The sequence below is a fragment of the Osmia lignaria genome, chromosome 14 (genome assembly GCF_051020975.1).
Source record: "Osmia lignaria lignaria isolate PbOS001 chromosome 14, iyOsmLign1, whole genome shotgun sequence".
In the NCBI taxonomy this organism is placed as follows: Eukaryota; Metazoa; Arthropoda; class Insecta; order Hymenoptera; family Megachilidae; genus Osmia; species Osmia lignaria.
The window spans coordinates 6,140,167-6,163,026 of NC_135045.1; the positions used below are offsets into that span (position 1 = coordinate 6,140,167).

Here is a 22,860-nt window from a genome sequence, read left to right on the forward strand (position 1 = left end):
TTTTTTGTTGATCATTCAACCCTGTCCTTTGTGAGTAAATTACACATGATCTATTAAATTCTATTAAATTGGTAACATCAGTGATCTCCAGAGAAATCAACTGGTTAAACCTATTTCACAGAATATTAAAAAAATTTAAAGAAACTTGTCTTAAAATCCCAGAAAATTAAATTTTTACATAATTTGTATACTTATCTAAAATTCCAAAAACTAATAAACGATCTAACCGATATCAGTTCACTGGTACGACGTAACAGCTAAGATCATCGAAAAGGGTCAAATGTTACGTTTAATTTTAACTAATTTCAAGCAGACTGGAAATCACTCGCGACTTTCGTCATTTACTCTGGACAAGTCGAGATAAGGGGATCATTAACACCGGAAGAAACCGCTGACTCGAGCGCCGAGGAGCATCTTTGCGGATTCGTTTGCCTTTCTCAGAATGAACGCGATGACGAAAGACGAAAGACTAGCCGAAGAGGCGAGCTGCCGATTATCCTTCTTCCTTCTTTTTTTTTTCTACCGTTCCACGAGGTGTATACTCAGGACGTGCCCCCGACGAGAACGAGCAAAGTGCAAAGAACTCGAAGAACAAGCTGACCCGGGAGAATTCCACAATTATCACCGAGCTAACTCGCGCTACTCCGATTTGCGGTCAGCAGATGAAGGAGACGCGAGTCGTGTAATGAATTTTACACGTTTTGCAATAATATAGGGTATCGTGTAACTGGTGGTACACTGATGGAAAGAAAAATTAAAAATTCGAACTACCATTGATACGGAAAAATTAAATTGAAAAATGAATAACAATAAAATAATTGTTACAATTGCAGAGTATTTCATTGCAATATTTAATATTTTAATGTACTTTATCAACAATACTGCAATAATTATTGAAGAAAGAAAATACAAAGTCGTCGTTCATTTAAAAGAAAGAGGTGTAACATAGTTGAAATTCTAAGCAAACTTGAGCAGACCGAATGAATGTTAATATCCACTGATGAACAAAATAAACGTTACTAGACATCGTAAAAGATGTCGTAATATTACGGTAGTTCAACTGGTATCAACTTGTATGCTAATGAACGTGTGTACGGTGAAGGCTGGTTTGCAAATGGCGGCCATCTACCCTGCAGAAGGCGACAGCCATTTCTACGCTGCGATTTCTTGCTCTCCGATCTGTACCCTCAAGCAAAGCACGCTTTGCGCTCATTTTGCAACTAATATTAAAACAGTCTTCTTGCTTAATAAAGAACTGCGGTAAATTTATGGTACAATCGCCATTTTGCAAATTTATTAAAGAAAAATAAAACGAAGCATTTGATTCATGCACTTTTATCTAGAAAACGTTACTTGCGTTATTTTTCAAGATTGAACACTCTTCTTTATTAAATACTAACGTATCAATCAATTTGGTACCATCTGGTCCCACGAAGTCTACAGTGCACTTGGACATTATTTAAAAACACAAAGATACAGAAGACTCCGGTATAACGCGAGGTTTTACAACGCGTATATGTCACTTAATTTTTTTTAAATTGTCCTATTTGATAAAACATAGAAAATAAAAGTTGCCATGGCAATAATCGTTCCAAAAATGTTACTTCAGATTATTCGCGTTATACGAGAAAAATTATTGTACAGCGCGATTTCTTACAACGCGTAACATATTAACCACCTTATACAGGAGTCTACTGTACAAGGAAAGAACGAGCATATTCTTGGATTAATTCGGAGAAAAGCATTTCTCATAGAATACTGGTGTTGCAACGCTTCAAATCGAAGGATGAAATACGCGAAGTCGTGGAGTGTATTCAAGGACTTGAAACTCAGGTAGATGAAAGTATTAAGAAACTAATTCCAGCCTTCCTAGAAAAAGGTCTAGGTCTTTTGAAATACAATCGAACCGACGCAGATGTAGCCCTCACAATGCGGACAAGATATACCTGAAAATCTTTTGTTCGTGATTTCCCGAACTGAAATTTCTGACGGAGACAAATGAAAAATTGTTGAGAAATTGACCAACAGGCTACCCAACCACGTTTCCATTCCATCGGTATTCCTTGCTCGATACCTGAGAACGCATAGCCGTGAAAATGACAAAGAATTATTCTTTTGTGAAACAGAAATAGGTACAATATTTCCTTTTACAAGCAAAGGAATTTTAGATTTTTGCAAAGCTACAAGCTGAAATTTTCATTGTCACTTTTTGAAATTTATAATTCTTTGATATTCTGATTCTATGACTTTATGTGTAAAATAAAGCAAAAATTTGGGAAGAGAACTAAAATTGTTTAAATACTTTTAATAAATTATATTTATTCGAGATATTTAAATTAAACCCTTTCAATATATAGAATCTAATATTTTGTTTAATGAAAAGAAGACTGATTCGAATGCAAGCAACTGCTAATAAATGATTCTCCCTTCGATCATTATGACGGTTCTAATTCGAGTTTTCCGCCTAAATCTCGCACATACAGACACCTACGTTACCGATGCGGAAAAGGCTTGATACGCGTTTTCACCAAAAGATAGAGCCACGCACAGCGGTCGCGCGTTTCATACGGATATGCAACGTACGCCCATGCTGTCGATCTTATTCTATTCCTGCATTTTCTTGTTCTTTACATGAAAAATATTTGTAGCATTCGCAAACCACCGCCGTGCAACGTTCGCTGAATATTTCTATTAAAGTCACGTAAAAATTATACGCAAGTTTGTATTTCGTAACGTGGCGTGGTCTTCTAATGCGTCATTCGCCACAAACGGGCGCCTCTCTACAAATCTCCCATTAATGTTTCATTAACAAATTAATTCTACTTCTCCGGTGACTAACGGTAGATCTATCGAATATATACAGATTTTTATAAAAAGCACTATTTCCATCGAATAATAAAAATTTGACGATACCGTAGGGTGAAACCAAGTTCATAATAGAATTAAAATTTTCCTAAGCATTTAAATCTTCAAATAAGGTTCACGATAACAAATGAGAATTTATTTTTCTTTAAATCAGTATGTTTGATCGCTTTACTGATACACAACCTATCAAAAGCATGTGCTCATCATAGCAATGCTACCAACTTGATCACTGGAAAGATTAATTAATTAGCTAAGAAACGTTTCTTGCCAGGATAACAGAAGAATAAATAAAATCGGTCATTTATCTGAATTCTTAAGGTGTTTATTGACGCACCGTATCTTCGCGGAACGAATAATACTCCTCCTTTCTCCGTAAATGGTTTAAAATTTTGCTTGAAACGAGCTAACTGAATCTATGGTGAATCAGATGATTTTTATCGGGGAATTTATTCATACACGCAGCTGATGACGATCGTTCTACGAGGTTAAGAAGTGGCGGAAGCGTGGAGGAGGTGGAGGAAACATACGCAGCTCTCTCTCTATGTGTGTGGAAAGTTTTAAGTAATCTCAGATCGAATAGCCGAATTCCATGTGGCTTTGGAGACGCCATACGCGGGAAAAAAAGGATTCTTTAAGAGACATAACATAGCGGTATTCAGCTACAATTTAATCCTTGGATACTGGATCATACGATGGTCGCACAGAAAAGTGCTTTGGAAGAAGAAAATTTGATGGTAACTCATTTTTAACACATTCCCTGCCACGTATACTATTTACAGCATACGAGGAACTTCCTGCTTAGGCCGCGCTATATTTTTGCCAATAAAGAGTTGACAATTGTGCACGCGATATCGCGTTAATGGAACCGCAGAATATTGATAGACATCCTCAAATGCTACACCCATTCAACGAGTACTATTCCTTCTCACAATATTTCGACATTCTTTAATTTCCTTTTATCCACAGACGAGTCCTAATTACACGGTTCCACGGGCCACTTTTAGCAGAACATTAGGTACTGTATCGTTTACATTGGACGTGCATGCACGCATAACAAGGCATCGCTAACACGTTCATGGTATTATAGTCACGGAAACGGAACCAGAAAAAACTACTGTCTGTAGAAAAGCAACTTAGGGTTGTTCCACTTTATCCTCTATACGTTCTATTTATGGTTTGACGGTAAAGCTATAATTGGCCAGAACAGTATGTTTTCCCCTGTAACGCGTTATTATTTATGACACGTTTTCTATTATTACACTATGGTACAATGAGATTATCATGGTCCTGGCACACGCTTCTATCTATATATACTCTTCTGCCTACGTGGACATTTTTCGGAGGATCTTTAACCCTAATACCAATTATTTGAATAGAAGGCCTTCTACTTGAAAGTGCTCAGTTCCATTTATAGCCACTAAAATTAATTCTAATCAGAACGATTTTATATAAAATCAACATTGGTATGGCACGAAAATGATAACAGGACGCAAGAATATAGCGTCAGCCATTAAAATAAAATAGATAAATAATTAAAGGGTTAAGAATAACACAGTATTAACACCGTTGCTGGCGAAATATTTAAAACAAAATTTTTGGAAACGTAGAAAAATAAATTTGCTAATAGAGAAGTTTTCGCTGATAATCGAATACATTTAGAGGTTGCGATAAATCGGATCGTTATTACCGTACGACAAATGTTTCGCCATACCGTGGGGCCACGTGTATCACACACAGGCAACTGAATTAATTATCAGCGACGCCGAAACAACACTTTCCGGCCAAGTTAAATAAGCGGTTAACGTTGAATTTTCATTTCCCGCCTTGTTGACACCGATACAGCCGAATTTCAGGGACGATCGCAAAGCTGTGCCACGTGCGATAATCAAGGCCACGTCCGGCTTGGCGAAGAAAAACACAAAGCATAATAATTGTACGAGACTAGGACGTATGACGAGAAAAGAAATTCCTACGATCTACCTGTTACGACCAACAGACAAGATGAACATCTTTTGGACTTTATGAATGAACAATTTCTACGTTGAAAAAACTGAAACTCTTCTGCGAGAATAAAATAAATAACGAACAGAATAGATTAGGGTAGAATAGAGTACCATTTGTGGAAGAAATTAAAATGATTTCCATTTTCTTGTCTTTTGGAATTATCTAATATGGCAAACGAGGGGCTTGTATATTTTTCACTTTGGTGTACCTATTAGTTATGTAGCAGCAAATGGTGCGTGAATCTTTCAAGTGGCCACAATTGGTACATCTATCCTATATTTATCGTTCGAAGTTGTAGAAAAACAAGTAAACCGAAGAGGTCTCATCTTCTAACGGTATGTACGACTATATATCCCGAGATTTCACCAAGTGAATCAGCTATTACGAAAGCTCGAACTTTGATAAGAGAATTAATACGAGACACAGAGACAAATTTCACTTTTAAAAGAGTAGTTTCTTCGAGAAAGAAAGAAATTCGAATTACAGAAAGGATTATACAAATATATATAATCGTTTCATACCTGTCACGCACGCACGTAAAAGTATACCGGAAGTCAATGTCCTAAGTTCAGTTAGCCGGTTGGATTACAATGCACAGAACACGATTGTACCCAGGGCCACGAAAGAAATATTAACATCGACTATTTAGATTATATTGTAACTTTTGGATCGGTATTCGGACGCAACACGGATCGCACGATCACGAAAAAGTTCACGGTTACGTAATTTAATTGGCGTAGTATTAAGCGCGATTTTAAAACCTTATGTAACGACGCGAGGGAACCGAATAGACGAAAACCTACTCGCGTCAGACACAATAATCCGTCTCGAGTATATTACCGATATGAAACCGTTAATATTTCACCGGCTTTGAAAAGTCACTTTCGTTTGCCCGTGTGTGTGTGTACGCGTCATTATACGTGCTCTATTGACACGATGAACCGTTTGACGATGTCTAATATGTATTCCTTCAAATTTGTTATTATCGAAAAGGAGTTTATAGGAAATGTTCTAAAATTCAAGTATTTAATTACATCAACACGTTCTTCATCAGTACTCACACTTCCTCTTTTTATAAGATAGTATTTAATAAATTAGTATCCCTTTAGATCCTGCACGTGTACTATAAGTATTATGATATTCCTTTTTATGAGGATTTAATTATAATAATATAGATGAATATAATGTAAAAAATAGTATATTTTACGAACGTCGTAGTGAACGCGTTAAACGACAATCTTTTTCAAAAATATATTCCACGTAATGTTATTAGCATGGTTAATAAGCATTATTCTACATGACAATAATGAAATATTTTTCTAGAAAAGTATTTAAAGGGATTGTAAAAAATAAGATTCGAAAGAAATGAAAAAGTATCAGGCATCTTCGATTGACAAGAAAAGGCGCGAAACCTATCGACGCGCGCGTGATCGGCGAGTCGTGTCGGTGGAATTCTAACCTCAAAACCGGAAACGCGATTACAAATGGAGAACTGGTGAATAGAAAATTGGCTAATTTACCTCGCGGTATCGCCGTTTTTCTCCTCGATGTCTAGCCGCTCCATTTCCTTTGACAACATACCACCTTCCGCAAACTTATCCAGGGACATGATGATTATTTATTTCTTCGTTCGTTGAAAAAATTCACACAACAAAAAAAGAACCGATGGATTATTTACAACAATACTCGACGTCGTTTTTTAGCACTGTTCAATATAATATATATTATACTATATATATAATATATTCTTCTTATTTTTTTCTTCTAATTATCTTTTAACGCAGCTTTTCACAGTTAGCTGCCGCTAATAGACTGAGGTAGACAAACACTGGCACTAAACACTGGCTGATTTCTCGTTCGTACGACCGAACGAGCACGAATGAAAGAGAGGAGAGCAAGAAAAAGATGAAAATAGGACACACGACGTCGTATATGCGACGAATACACGAACACGACCGACGTACCAACTCTTTCGGGTTGTCCGTACAGTAGCGTCCTCTCTCGTTTCCTGAATTTCGTACTCCTTCGCGCGTGTTCCTCCTCCCCTGTTTCGTTTTAATCGTACACGCTTCGTCTCTTTCGTTGTACACGCTCTTTTCTCGCCGTCTTCACACCCTTTCGCGTATTTTTTTTTTCTTTTTTTTAATTTTCTTTTTCACGATGACACACGAGATTACGCGTGACACACGATGCAAAGGAGATCGAAGAAATCCAAGTAAAAGACGATCACACGGCACTATTTGGAAGTTCCTTCAGGATAGAGTACTCGTTCGTCTTGTTCTCTCAACGAGCGTCGAAGGGAACCTCGCGCGGGTGGAGCAGTTTCGTACTTTCCTCCTTGCCTCTGCTCCTCGGCTTTCTACTACCGTGCCTTCCCTTACCCGTCCCTCCAATTCGTCCTTCTTTCTCGCACGCTGCCTTCTATTGCTCTTTCTCTCTGGCCAACCAAGAAATCCCTCCACGTATCGAAGACGCGCGAGCACTTTTACCAACTAAACGGAGGAGACAGCCCAGAGCTCGTACGTGATTGGTTGCACGGGACGATTCTGGGACCGTGCGTTATCCGGTTCCCGCTATTGCTCTCTCTCTCTTCCTTCTCTCTCGCTCTTGAAAGAATGATGAACACCGTTTCACGCGATGACACAACGGGTTAGAAAAGCCGGTAGAAAAGGAAGGAAAAAAAGAAAAGATACGTTCCACAGAAATGACGTTGGTCCTCTTGGTGCGTAACACTTTTATGTATCAGAGAACCACGTGGATGAAATTCGGTTGTGTTGGACGTGTAAGATATCGGTGCGCGTGGTATCACTCAGCCGAACAACGAAGTGACACAACACCCGGCTTTCGTTTTCGTGGCGGCGTTTATACTATGTTCGTAAATGACACTGGCCTTTCTTCGGACGTATACGTGGGTGCGCCCTCTCTGTTCTCCGGTACTCCTTTTTCTTCCTCTCTCGCTCTTTCAATCTCTTCCTCTTTCCCTCTCTGTCTCTTTTTTCTCTCCCTCTGTCTCTTTCACCTTTTTTTCCTTCCTCTCGTGCTGTACCCCTTTCTCCGTTTCAGCCGGCCGTTTCGATCAGCGCTGCTTGCGATCACGACGAATGCGCGACGATCAATGGGGCATAAACGCTTTCGAGACAAGGGAGATTCTCGTCCGAGTTTCACGCACACCTATCGGAAGGGCGTACGCACACGGATGTCGATTACGGAAGAGAAAAAAAAACACACACGGCTAGAGAGCAGCGTGCTACACTGACGGCGGTTATATTGGCCGGGATATCTAACGAGAAGCGCGCTGGGAACACTGATATTATTTTTATAACAACGCGGTGCGCGGCCGTCCTAGGCCGCGCCCAATATACCCCCACCTTCAACTAGCTTTACTCCCCTCCACAAACTGTTACTCCCTCTCCTACTCCTAGGGGAAGCCTTACCGTTCCTCCCCACCAAACACGTACCGTGTAAGCCTCGGGGAGAAGGGTGAATAGGAAAAGGTTCTCCGCTATCCTGCGTGGGTATATCAAAGCCGGAACGATATTTTCTTCGCGTGAATGCCATCTTGCTACGATCGTTTTCCTTTTTCTTCCTGATTACTATATCAAAACTCTTCGAACTTTCAATAAACCTTACGATACTTTTTCATGTATACTTGCTCCAACTATTCAACGCTATGCGCATTCCATCGTACAATTCCATAATCGGTGCACACGTTGGTCGCGTAAGGAGTCGCCATCTGATGGGCGCCGGCAAATACTAACATTTGTTTTTCCATTTTTCCGGGCTCCGTTCCTACGTTTCGTTTATCACACTTCTACGAAAAGACTGGGCGTAGAATTTTTAAATAAAAATTATACCGAGTCATAGTGGATAACAATTTTTCTGTTATTCAATAAATAGCTCCCTTACGTTAAAAAAAATTATAATCAATTGTAGGTATTCCTCGAATTGCCGAATAGCTAAGAAATGTAACGCTTCAGCCCCTAGCTCGTCGACATCAAGAGCACTTCTCTGATCAACTTGTAACTCAAAAGGGGGAGACTAAAAGTGCCCAGCTACCAGGACATTTCTAAAAAGACACCGCTGCACGTTATTCTACACTTGTACTTATATTGGTCTCACGACTCATTAGCACCCTAATCACCGAGTACCTTCTGCGTAGGATGTTTGAATCCGCGCGTAAGGTTTTAGTAAAAATTTGGAAGCGAAAAAAAAAGAGTGAAATCATTGAACAACAAAATACGGATTCCTTGGTCTCCGTAGAGGCGCAGGATTGATTCCGTTACGGAGCTCTCTTTGTTCGGCCAGGTAGAAAGGAAGGATTCGCCTTTCTTTTGTGCATGCCTGCAGGTATATGGGTGCAGGTCGGCCACGGGTATTCGTGGCTTTTCTGCGCTCACGTTTCATCGTCATTATCTTTGGCAATGACGAGGGTGTTATCCTTGAACTAGATTTATCATTCACAGAATCGTGGCCGTATAGCACTTGAATTTCTGATCCGTCCAAACGCCTGTTGTAATTGTGTTCCGTTAAGCCGTCCTAAAACCGAAAGCAACCTTCGCCTTTCATCAAATGCGCGCCCCTTTTCGTCAAACTATCTCTCATAAATTATATATGTCATTTGTTGGGAAATGCAGAATTTCTATTGTCGTTTATTGAACTACGATATATCCTTAACACTGTGTCAAACTACATTTATCACAGATATGATTAATTAATTTTTTAATCAAAGTTTGACCAGCTGTCTGTCAAATTGGAATAAAATAAAAAAAAAATAAAAATTATTTTATAGTGGCAAAAATAATTAAAAAAATATTGAGATATTGAGAAAAATAATTCTGGGTAAATTGTTAGTTCCGTGAGTACAGGTTCCATTCAAAAACACGATTATCCGTACGATTGTAATTTCAAAGACAAGTTCTGCTGGGATTTCGTCTGAATGGTACACCTGTACAACTTGTGCTATGATCTCCCGGAAGAAAACAAATGATGATTACAAATCACCGAATTACGCAAAGGGGGTTAGAGGATAAAAAAAGAGCATGGAACCCCGCGAGGGGAGTGGTCACATAACCGAAGAGACGTTGATCCATTATAAACAAGTGGACAGCCAGTTGTAATACCAGGTCGAACTTGAATTTTGAATGTGTCGTTTGGTCGCGTGGATGCACTATGAATTTTTATTATACAGACTGACTTAACAAGTGATAGAAACAACTTTCATCGTGACAAAACAAAGTCGTTTCTCTAAGTTTGTAGGATACAAATTCGCATTAATTACGATTGAATTTTTGAGCGATTCTTCAAGTATAAATATCAGCTAATTAATACATTCAGAAATGTAGTATTTGGTCTCTTTTGAAACGCGGTTCCGAGAATCCATGGTTGTACGTAGATTTCGTCTGAATGACTGTAGAAACTCGACAAATGCTAAGTTTGGAAGGAATGGCATCGAAACGGCTTCGACATTCATGTCGAGACAAAAGGGTAGAATTTACCTCGAACCGCGTGGCGGCTCTTTGTTCCTCTTGATAATGATGCTTGGGATAGGTTAGGTGTTTAAAGATAATTAATAGTTACAAGGCTCGTAAATATCGGTATCAATGAAACGTGGCTGGAGTACGACGTGGGGTCGGTAAATGGTTTCCGGCCGCGTAAGAATGGATCTGTTGTTTCAATTTCTTAGAAATTATCCCTATTCTATGAAAGCTATTCGAGGTTCTGATCCGTCGGATTACTCTTAAGAAATAAATATCGAATTTGATACGCATCAATATGTAGCGTAAGTATATCTGCCTTACAAGCATTCACAATGTTCCATTTAAAACGGTCCCGAATACGTCAGCTATAATCTGAACCGTAATTACTTGGTCAGTGTTGTCAACGGAATTTTCAATGGCAATGCCATCCACGTGATTACATAAATTCGACGAGTGGGTAGTTTAATAACTGGGACGGCTATGGAAACGAACGATCCGAAACGATGGGAACGAACGAGAGCGGCTTTTACCCCTCCAGGGTGGATCAGCCGGTGGAAGGAAAGCAAGGAGGAGCGACGTAATTCGGGACAGGAGGAAAGGGTCCTCCACAGGGAGTATAGAAGACGACGGGTGTACAGGGGTAGAGGGAGAATTTAGATGGGGACAGGAATGGTAACGGCGGACAAGAGAGAAAGAGAGATAGAGAAATAGAGAGGGAAAGAGAAATGCGAGGGCGCGTAAGGGTGGCAGAGGCCTGGAATCAATAGTGGCCACGCACCCTTGAAGAATTTTCGCACCAGCAGCCCGGATGTCTCAGGACGAGCCGGGAAAACTTTCTCTGCCTCTATCGGATTTTGGTTCACGGTGACGAAAATAAAATTAGAAGTATGGTATATTTTCTTAAAGAAAGTCTACGAGGTGTTATCGTTCATATTCGGCGAGGAACCTTGTGTTTCAACGACGAACGGAAAACAATGAGAGACTGTAAGAGAAATGTTTAATATTTTGTGGAAGAGCATGTAGGACGAGTCAATATGTGATAACATATCGATTGCCATAAATGTAGGAGAAATTTTTAGAAAATTTTCTCAAACTTAAATACAATAAAGAAAATTGTTCATATTTTAAAATTAGAAGTGATTTAGTGTTGTCCTATATTTATGGTAATTTAAGGAATTTCAATCACAAGATAATTTGGCAAAAAAGTTTCAAGGTAAAGAAACTAATTCGAAATTAATACATCGAATTACTCAGCGTGAAAACATTAATTACACAGTGTTTTGAGTAAGAGAAAGTGTCTTATAGATGAGTGAGCAAAAGTAGAAAGGTTAGGAAAAATGGCTCACCTCCAACCACTTCCAACTTGGCCAAGTGAAGATTCTGGTAGGGCGTCGCCGCTACCCCTGAAACAAGGAAACGGGAGGCTGTAGGATATATAAGGATACAGGAATACTAGGATAATAAGATAAGGTATTCAGGATCAGTATAATCACCCTCTTTCTCAATACACGCGTTCCGGAATCTCAAAAGAAGAAAAAAAAATACGTTATCAAAATAGTTTAAAGATTTTTTCTGCGTAAAACGAGTCTGTTTTCTTTTTCTCATTAATCTTTTCTCCGAGTACTGCGAATGTTGCAACAAAGATTCCCTGTGTTTGATCGCGTATTCTTTTTGGTCTGAACAGACGCGAGACTTACAAAGTTCGAAAGTCGGGGCTCGACATTCACGGGGAGAAAAAAGTTTCTTACCGCAGATAATTGGAGGCCTCCGCGACATGCATATTAATTGTGGTCTATCTGACAGAGGATGAAAAAAGAATTAATAATAACCGCGTCACGGTGATACCGATCTGGCCGGTCGGTTGGCCAGGTGCAGCGTCTTCCGTGATCCGTGCATATTCTTGGGGGTTTCTTTTTCACGGTGTCGTTCTTTTGCCTCGGTCACGCCAATTAAGAGGCATCGCCGTTAAAATCACCTTTACGCTACTTTCCTTACCAGCTACCGTGCTTTCAATTTGTTCCGAGAGAAAGTTTTGATTTTCGGTTTTTTTTTTTTTTTTTTTTTTTTTTGGAAAAGTTTCACTTTCACCGTTTCCACAGAAGACTTCGAATTTTTAATATTATATTCTACTATCCTAATAATGTTACAAATTATATATAAAAATATATATATTTATATTTATATTTATATTCCGGGCTTCATCAGCTCATTTATTTTGATGGAATGATTGGAAAACGAAGGCGTCGAGAGTGATTCCGATGGATCACAGCAAAAACTGCATTTTTTCGGAACATCAAAGGTTTAAGATTTAACAATCGGCTGTTCTTGTATCGTCTTAAAGCGGAACCATTGATGCACCATTGCTACGACGAGGTGAGTGCATTGAAGGCAAGGGAAGATGAAAGAAAAAAAGGGAAATGAGGGGAACACGCGAAAGAGGAGGGTATATAACAATTATTGCACGTCAGCGTACCTCAATTTTGAGATAATTAAGCGAGGCCCTTTACACCTGCGGATTGTGCCATGTCTGTACACGCGCATACCCGTGTAATTCTTTTTTCACCATGACGATCTCTGCTCATCTGTGGATGTATACGCGTGATAAGGAATCGGGCGATGAAAAAAATCGCCAGACGGAAGAAAAATTAAACAGAAACAAACCCTAACCGCCTCCGCTTTTTGTTCGAGAAAAAAAAGAGAACAGCTATCGTCACGGCGGAACGTTTTGTGCATCTTGACTTAATGTTCTTACGTGCCCTTTTCTTCAAGGATGATTAATAGCTATTAACAAGGGAAACGAAGCACGGCAACGCTCGAGACAAAAACCACGGAACGATTTCACATCTTAAAAAAAGAAGAAACGTAATTTACTTGTAGGCAAGCTGTTTTAATCGCGGCATTATGCCTCTTACGTCGCCTGCTCGGGAATATTAATTACGCCTGTAAGCGGCTGTTTTATTACTCGAATAAATTCAGTGTTACGTATCTTGATGCAAATTACACCGTACAAATCTTTGTTCTTGTATGTATCATTTCAACGGAGAATAGTAAACAATTGGAGGGAAAATTAATCGATGATTTTCATCGGATTACGATTTTCATTAGTTTCGAGAAATTGGATCATTAATTGATCGCCTGAGGAGGTTCGGATGGTAATGGTATTGTCGTTTCGGCACAAATTACTTTACTTGACATTATGAAGCACCTGATCGGTATTCCGATGAAGACCCCTTAGCTTTAATTGAAACGTTCCTCCGTGTCAGTTACTTTCGCTTATGTACATCAAGCATAATCATGCTTGCAGTTTAATACATTGAATGCAAGGAGGGTCATTGGTGGCCGGCGTTACAAATTCAATACATTGAAGGCATTTGTAATTTTGTGACTAAAACAATTAATAGAAAAAAAATATATATACTTTTTCGAAGTCGGTTAAAAAATAGCAAACATTAAAGTTCAGAAAACTTCTTGCAAGATAATGATAAACAAGTACAATCAATTTTCTCCATAAATTTCAATAACGGAAAGATGAAAACGAAATGGTTCGAAAAGATTAACCGGCTAGATCAATGGAATTTTCAGAAACGCAACCCCTTCGAAGACAAGTGTGTGAACGCAGCTGCACACGAGACTCCTGTTCATCAGGATATCGTCCCTCGAGGCTCTTCGGAGGAAGATACTTTGAGCAAACATCGGAAGAAGTGATCCTATCGGACGGGTGCCAGTTTGTCGTTTTTGTTTTCACTCTTCCATAGCCACTGTTGCTGCTTCTTGTAGAGAAAAAGGATCGGTACGAGAAGAAAAGTAGAGGCGCGAACGAAAAGCAACAACGAGCGATCCAGTTTTATGTTTACCTGGTCATTCTTTATACGCGTCAATTCACTGAAGATCGTTACATAAAGGATTACCTGATAATCCTCGCATAAAGTCATACATGTAAAACGAGTGTTGAGAGATGAAATCGTGTTGGGATTTGGAAAGCGAAATAAATGGGAATACCCTTTAACAGGGACTTTGATGTTGCTTCGTATCTAAATGACACCACGTTTTTTTTGATCTCAAAAGATACAAGAATTCCCCCTTTTCTTTTATGATTATTCGTTTATTAATGCTTTGACGATCAATTTTGATTTTACCTTATTATCAATTACCTTATTTTTATTTATTCTATCAGATACCAATACTTAACTAGACTATGAATGTTTATATAAATATACATTTTTATAATTTTCACATTTTACGTAGTTCACACCTTACCTAATATTCTCAGATGAAACGAATAAGCATTAGTATTACGACTGATAATAACTAAAAATTAAAAAGAGCAATTTACACTATCAACGCTTTCGATCATTAAGGTGTTAATGTTTGCGGCTTTTGATCGTGAAGATAAAGATCCCTAGGATTTATCTGGACAAAGTGCGCTTGCGTGATGCGACATTTGCATTCAATGTGGATGCAACAAGTGCAGAACTGAACATCACCGGCCACTCCGTAAGCTTACAATTGGATGAAGATTTAAATTGCATTCATGGTGCGCAATTCAGAAAAGAAGGTCTATTCGAAAACTAAATGATTACTTTTTCAGAAGATTATTATTTATACACGTATTATCAAGAAATGATAAAAAGAATCAAACTGAAATTGAAATAATATCGAAATGCGTTAGAAATCTTTCTTAAAAATTATTCGTGATTACACTTGAGACATTGGTTGCCGGATTAACGAAAAGAAAAACCATTCGCACGAGAAAGAGTAATATGATAAACGTATTATATCGCCGTCCGTTGTTTTCCCACTCGTTAATCGGCAAAAATTGTCCCCCGTAATAATCCCATCGCGCTTGAAATGCATCGCACACGCACCGTTCCTTCGAAAGATAAAAAAAGAAGAAAGAAAAACTAAAAGGAAAGAAAGAAAAGGGAGGAAAAAAAACACGTATCAACACAACATCCAGAAATTCGAGTTGCGCCTGCGTGCCGAAGCAGCCGGCTGTGCATTGACGCAACAAGTGCATGCAGGATGCACCACGAGCGACCAGGGAGAAGGGAAACGGGGTTGGGTGGGGTGGTCTGAGGAAAGTGGGGAGTCGAAAGGGGTAGAGGACGAGCAGAGGCAGAATTAAATGCAAGGCGAGGGAGGGGGCACACCACCAGAGCAGGGCACGAGGTTGGCACGCGCCGAGTGCAACGATTCACTTCAAGAAAAGAGAGAGAGAAAAGAAAGACGAGAAGAGGCAGCCGGAACACGGCATAAAGAAAGAAAAGAAGAGAAAGTGCATTGCAACGAAAGGAAGAGATTAGTGATGAGCTATGAAGCACTTTTTTTGCTTTCAATACAAATTCTATGCAGAGAAAGTTTCAAATCACTTTGAATTTTATCCAACACCCTAAAAATCTTGAACTTCATGCAAATTTGTCAGAGGGATTTTTTACTGTTTACCATTAGAAGAAATGCATCAATTAATTTTTATTTTGAGAAACACGAGAATTCGAGGGGACAAGTGATACAGACAAACGACTGGTACCTTGGAGTGCAGGAAATGCAAACAAAATGCATTGAACCACTGCGCCGGCCGGATCGCCACCGACTGCAGGGGTTTAATTTACCCCCGTGTATGCCCTTCCGATCGCACAACCTGACTGACCTGATACGCGCCACGAGGTGCAGCGGTCTTGTTATGCAAATGAGAAAAGTGCACTCTGCGTAAATGCAAGTGGAAAGAAACACAGGAGGTTTCACGCGTGCAATTCACACAACGAGATATGCACTTGTTACGGTAACTATTATTGTCCAGTCTTGCCCGGTGGTAATTGTAATTCAACCACTGATTACATTCTATCTATAATCTAAAGCAATTAAAAATTCAGCAGTTTAAATTGCAATACGACAGATGCACTTGGAGAGCCTAATGCAACAAAACACTGCAATTATCTGCTAAGTAACACTGGAACGAGAGATGCTAATTGCATCAATTCGATTGAATTTACAATTGCATCTCTCATGAGTTGGTTTACCGCAACACGGGTGTGTACAGTAGAATAGAATAACGTACAATGCACGTGCCTGCATTGTATGGATGCACCGCAAAGTGAACTTCCTTTCAACGGGTCTAAAACAATCTCTGCGGTCATCGTATTAAACATGTGCATGACTTACAGTGTTTTGAGGAAAAAACCACGTAACGAAAGCTGTGTACGAGTCATGAATGATTCAATGTAAAGGAAACCATACAGCTGCAAACCAAATAAGCAACCTTCAATGAGGATACCAGGTATCTTTTACTTGAATAAAATAGAATGTCAAAAAAAAAGGATTTAACGAAAATCCTTAATTAAATAAAATAATTTTAAGTCATCATCCTACTCCATATCTACATTCGTGATGACAAGAGTAAATAAGAATTTTCTTGAATTTAATTCCCTACTCAGAGAATTACAATATTTACTATTCATGCTATTCATAAATTGTTACTGTTAAATATTTATCTTCATCCGTTACAACAATTCTTACTATCATCTACAATTCTGAGTACCTTGCAATCTATGCATATAGAATATCCATAGAGTTTGCTCACATTCAATACAACCGGTTCAATCAAAACGAAACATCTGTTTTTCATTAATATTGCAATTTCAGTGTCCTCATATATGCATAAAATTAAGCTTACGACTCGACAGATTCATTCAAAATCTCCAGGTTAAGATAATAGAGATAAAATGAGATACAAGTTGTCTATAGATGTGACAATAAATATCGTTAAAATGGCATCAATAGAGAGGCGCAGGACGATATAATTGTCACCATTCGTTACGAATTTTCTGTTCGGTTCTCACAGTCACGAGGCTACGAGTAACGTCACACATTGGCGGGCTTAATACAAAGAGGCCGATAGAGCCAGTTAAAGGAAATAGAATCAAAAACGCGGCGGATCCCATGGAATCATTGTAAAGATTTTTTGAAGGGTGAGACCCTCGGACTTTTAAACTAGTTTCCGCTGCTACCAGTTTGTTTCTCGGTGGTCTTCCTCTTTTTTCTTTCTCCACATATTCTCGCCCTTTCTTCTTCACTTCACTGTAACCATCTAACAAGAGTGCTTTACATTTGAAACATATCGGCTTATATGGAAATGAATGTTTAGCCATGCATCGGTCCTTAAACATGAAAAAACGACGGAGCAATGCTCGCTGTTGGAAGCTGATACGCGAGTTCTACGAGCGGTGCAGAAAGACAACTCGGAAGTGACGCTCGTCCCTTCGAATCGAAAAACCGTCTATTGTCGGACCGAAGATGCCTTCGTTCAATCTTTTCGCTGGCAATCATGAAAGAAATTTCATTATGACAACGGTTACATTCGCTGCCCTAATTGAATGGGCACACGAGTCTGGCAGGTTTATTTAGACAAATGATATTCAATTCGATTGTAAGTTTTAATAATTGTTGTAGAGTACGTGTTCTAGGAGACCTAAGAGCTAAGAACCTGTTGCTGGAAAAAATTTTCTCTCATCAACCTTTTGATATCATGATAATAGCTTCGCACCATCTCTGTTTACCCTTGAAACTTGTTGCTAAACAAATTCTATTGTAACCATTTGATTTTCTAATAATAATTTGAAGGTCCTATGTAGAATCCTTTTCTCGTTTGTACGCTGTCGGTGGAAAGGCAACTGAATTAAAAAGTGCCGGCCGGTATGGCTCGTTATACTGTCCACTTTCTGTGTGCTGCATTTAATTGCTCTTATCTGTTGTCGAGTATCGTTACGACCGGCAGCAAATCCACGGTTTATACGATTGCCACGTTCGTATGGTCGATAAGGTTTCTTGTGGCGCGAGGAGTCGGTGGTATGAGTATATAAACGAGAAGAGAAACAGAGAAAGGAGCGAGGTTGGGGGATGGTGAAATAACAGATTGCAGTTGTGGCACGAGCGAGCAGCCTGGGCACAGCTCGGAGCTCGTAAGGAGAAGGCAGGTGCCACATTTTTTTTTTTCTCTTGAACGCCTGCTTCACCACCGAGAAGGAGGCTGCCTCGGTGTGCAGAGGCTCCCAAACGCTTCTGTAATCGCGCTCGAAAAGAGATTTTTTCGAAAGACAAAGAAAAAAAAATGCTGACCGAAAGGTACGGTAATTAATATCCGACAGAAAGTGTTATTCGTGACGATGAGATAAACCCAAATCCCTTAACGTTCAAGAACAAAGTAACATATCAACAGGAGGTCTAAATATTCGTTGATTTCATGAAACACGTAAAGGTGTTTATGAGTTATATCCTTCTCCATTAAAGGAGTGGTTGATTTTTTAAATTTTTGTATAATTGCAGCAACAATACGTACCAGGGATCCATGTGTGCGAAAGGTACGCGCCAGCATGCGAAAAAACAGTGCAAATGTAATTTGTATCCTACAAATTGGCGTGCATAAATACGGGCAGATAGTACCAAAATGATAAATAGAATTGACCGTTGTGAAAATCCAGCTTTGCGTAAATTCAACAATTAGTATGATAAATTTGTCAAAAAACTTGTCGCTCTTCACGCAGAACGCATAATTGAAGATTTCCGTTTCGTTGAGTCAACCCTACGGTTCCTTTGATGATACCCGACGATTGTTTAAAATTCTACGACGCGGATGAGTTCCACTGACGATAATCCTCGACGATTTTTGCTTGGACACGTTCGGCACGAGTTCGAAACTCTCGCGTACCCGGTCGCGCGGCGCATTTACTCGCGTGCGGCCAATTATGCACCTCGTTATGCCGGTATTACGCGTGATCTCTCTTTCGATCGAGAAATTGCTTCCAGGGTTAATAACCCTTCGTGAAGTTTGTGTAAGCGATTACACGAAATTTTTTTTCCAAGACAAATGGACTATTAGCACGTAAGAACAAGTTCGTTTCGGTGCTTTCCGCGTGGTAGCCAGGACGTAATGAGCCGAATAACTTATGAAAATGTTTCATTTGTAATGTACGCGTGAAGCGTGTGTAATCCGGCCGAGTATTTCCTGCACGATCACGAGATTTACGATAGTCTCTGAAAGGACGGTTAACAATTTTCGTCGACCGAACCAACCCTTTAATTATACTCGCGATGAGACGCGTCACGATTCATTTACTTAACGGCCCTCTCTATTTCAAATCGTCAATTTATATTTGATATCAACGTCAGCGTAACGTAAACGAGTACCTCTTTTGTTTGGAACCGAAGAAGAGAGTGGGTACACAAAGAGGGTAAGATGTTCGATCGAGAACGATCAGCGAAGGGAGGTAGCGTCTTACCGACCTATAATTACGTAGAATTTGCAATCGATACAGCTATATTAATAGAAAGTCTAACAGACGTAAATAACAATATTAAAAACTTACCGTTTCTTTGGTCCACTGGCCACCGATGGCTCTACGACAAGTGCTGATCCGAGGTAGGTATATCCTGAAACAAAAAATAACAAGAAGAAATTATTTTTAATAAACATTCGTAGCGAAAGGAAAAATAATCAGTGCTACGTGATATATACGTACTTTTACAAGAGGAAAAAGCAAAGCGAAAACATTGAAATTTAATCAAAAGAACGATACAATCAAGTCGATTGTATTGCACGAATATTCTCATAGCACCGGGACACAAAAAAAGAATTAGTTCATTGGGTCAGTACGGGCAACCTGTTTGAAGCCGCGGTTTATCTGAACTATGACCCTGATCCGACCGGCCGATGGGAGATTTTCCCATGGAAAAATACATTGAACACCGGTTTTGACCCGAGAAGTAGAACCAGATAGTTGCTTCCGGGTTTTGATTTCTCCGTGGACGGTGTACAACGGTGCAAAAATCGCTGCACCAATCTATAACTATCGCACACCTAACTCATATTCTAATCAGGATCAAGAGGTTATGTGAACGTATTCGTGGTGATAGTCCTGTTGGCTGACGATTTTTTTGGCATGGTCCGAGGGTCAGAACGTGTATGTATACGTATATACTTCTACATAAACATTTCCTTTCCTAGGCGCCAGGTGTCTTCTGCCAGTTAGACCCATCTAATTTTCCCTAACCAGTTCCTCTATAAGCATATTGTGAAAAAAAATCTACGAAACCATCTTTTGTCAGGCGAGCGAAATGACCGTTTTACATTCATCGTGTACGATCATGGAAATATCGCGAGAAAATAAAAAACAGTTTATAAAGAACTCACCTTTTGTTCTATTTGAATTAGCCGCGAATTATTTGCTATGCGCAGTGCAGTGCTGCGGTAACAGCCTGCGCGCGCATCTATTTTAAAATCAGTCAGTTACGACGATTAACGCAACGGTGACAAGAGATATGTTTCCGTAATAGAAAAGGTTATAAACGTTGATTCGTAACGGGAACGGTGGCTGAAATCGTGTATGCCACTTAAATATCTCCGAGCATTTGTTTGGACCGTGACGAGCAGGTATATCCTTTGATTACTTCGCAGCACGCTTGTCTCGAATAGCCTAAGAATGTAAACAGAGTTCGAGCAGTAAGTGTTGTGATTCCTTCGCGAGCCGAACGTAGTGTCGTTTGCTCCTTGATTTCGCATAGACGTTGAACTAAATATTGCATCAATTCCGTATTAAATCGTTTTCTATTCGCGTAAAACATATTCGAATTCCAAGTGCAGTACAAAGTATCGGTAAAGGAATTCGCGTATCGGGTCAGTGACATGTGCTTCGAAACGAAATGCAAATGGCCGTCAGCAGTCAACGAACAATTTCGGAGAAAGTGTGTTCTGTTTCTTGAGACTGTTGATACTAAAGACGTTTCTTAATTATTATTAACGGATAAAAGTGCTCAAGAAAAGAAGATAACTACAAGCTTCAAGACATGGCACGCAAATATATGGAGCTGGGAACGCAATAAGACGGATTACAAATACAAGCGTGGAGGGGGTACTACTAAAGGTAAGTGAAATTAAATTTCATACATACATATTGAAAATTTCAATTATTTTGACATATTTACGGTTTGCTAACAGTCTATAGATATCGTATAATTAGTATAAACAAAATAGGTTGGTATTAAATTTCGATCGAATAGGTTAAGGTTAGGTGGTTGCTTAGTACACATACACAGGTTGTTCATAGCATTAAAAATATTGCAAATATAAAAAATTAGAGTGCTCCATTACTCTTTTTTCTACATATTCAATATTTACGAGGAAAATGCTATTAGCAATACTGTGAACATTTTGTATTTTCGTTGTTCGACAACATACCTTACAAGTTAACAAGAACCATGCGGTTTCGTAAGTGTGCTTAGGAGTCGGTCTCCGAAAGAATGGTATTCGTTCACGTGAATTAGTTACAGTTGGTTTGCGATAGAAGTATAGAAAGCGAGTAGGCAATTCGATGATCCAGGACGAATATCGATAATGATCTCGGCGCTTCGCGGTTTCGTACGCGTAGAATGGTACTTTTTTTTTTTGAACGAGCCGAGCCTGCTTCAGAAAAACCGGGTAGATCTCTCTTGCGAGGTACAATGGCGTGTGGCGAGTGGCGGAATTGTTCGCGAGGAGTCTATTAAATGCAGCAGAGAATGCTCGGTACAATGAGGGTATATAATATAACCTACCGGGCGGACTAGCTTGGGAATTCGAATGAATCAAAAATGCGTGCATTAAACGTAAAACTTGCGAGAATAAGACGGTCAGGCGTTTATGGTTATCTTCTGGGACCACTTGAAAGTGTAACAGGCCGAAAAAAAAGGAGATGGTAGAGGGAAATAAAAAAGAAGGAAGTAACCCGTAAATGGCTACTCGGTACGGTCCCGTGTCAAGTCTCCCCTCGAATCTCACCCTGTATATAAGCAATAACTATTCGTAAGTGTTTCTATGCACGAGTGCTCGAGCTACCATAAGTACCGACAGGTTTCATGCGAAAGCCAATTCGCGACAAGGTGAGAAGGAGAGGGAAGGGGTTGACGAGGTTTTAATTTGATTCTAATGCCGCGTTAAATTCGACGTCTGCTTTTATGCTCGATTTCACGTGTTTGCCGTTTAAGAGGCTATCAAAATGGGCTTACCGAAATAGACTCAACGGATGGTTAACGCGTACCGGTTTAACTGTAATAATGATTAACGAATCTTGATGTAGTGCTACTACTTATGCATATTAACACGTTTAATGTTCTGGGGGTTAGCGGTAACCGGCGCCGCAAATGAAATATTCTTATTTTTAGAAATTGGAGTTTCAGTACGTCTTACAACAGACAATATAGTTCTACGGTAATATAGTTTCATAGGTTAAACGTTGACCGCGCTTCCGGCGGTATCGCGTTACCGTTCTAGGGTTGATAAATGAAAAAATTTGGGCATACGTTTGACAAAAACGGGACACCCGTTATACGGCTAAAATATACTGGCATCTCGCATGGGGCGCGCTGCTAAGAAATGCAGAAACAGCAGTTGCTATGCTAGGTGGTACTCCCTACAAACACACGCACGCGTTACACGGTCTCGAGCCTCTTCTCCTTCTTTCTAAGCACCGCTGAAATTCATGCATAC

The 22,860-nt window shown here is 39.5% G+C and overlaps 1 protein-coding gene across 3 annotated transcripts in view; it reads right to left on the reverse strand.

The window, feature by feature from the left end:
* The window catches only part of Imp (IGF-II mRNA-binding protein), an 83,283-nt gene that overhangs the window by 47,763 nt on the left and 12,660 nt on the right, over nt 1-22,860 (reverse strand). The window contains exons 2-3 of one of the 3 annotated variants that reach the window (XM_034327411.2): nt 19,706-19,769; nt 11,693-11,749 (exon numbers count right to left, since the gene is read on the reverse strand). In XM_034327411.2, the coding sequence (XP_034183302.1) occupies nt 11,693-11,749; nt 19,706-19,769 (121 nt within the window). Of the gene's footprint in view, nt 1-6,389; nt 8,164-11,692; nt 11,750-19,705; nt 19,770-22,860 lie in introns of those variants that run through there. The other 2 variants (XM_034327412.2, XM_034327414.2) reach the window with 2 other exon arrangements.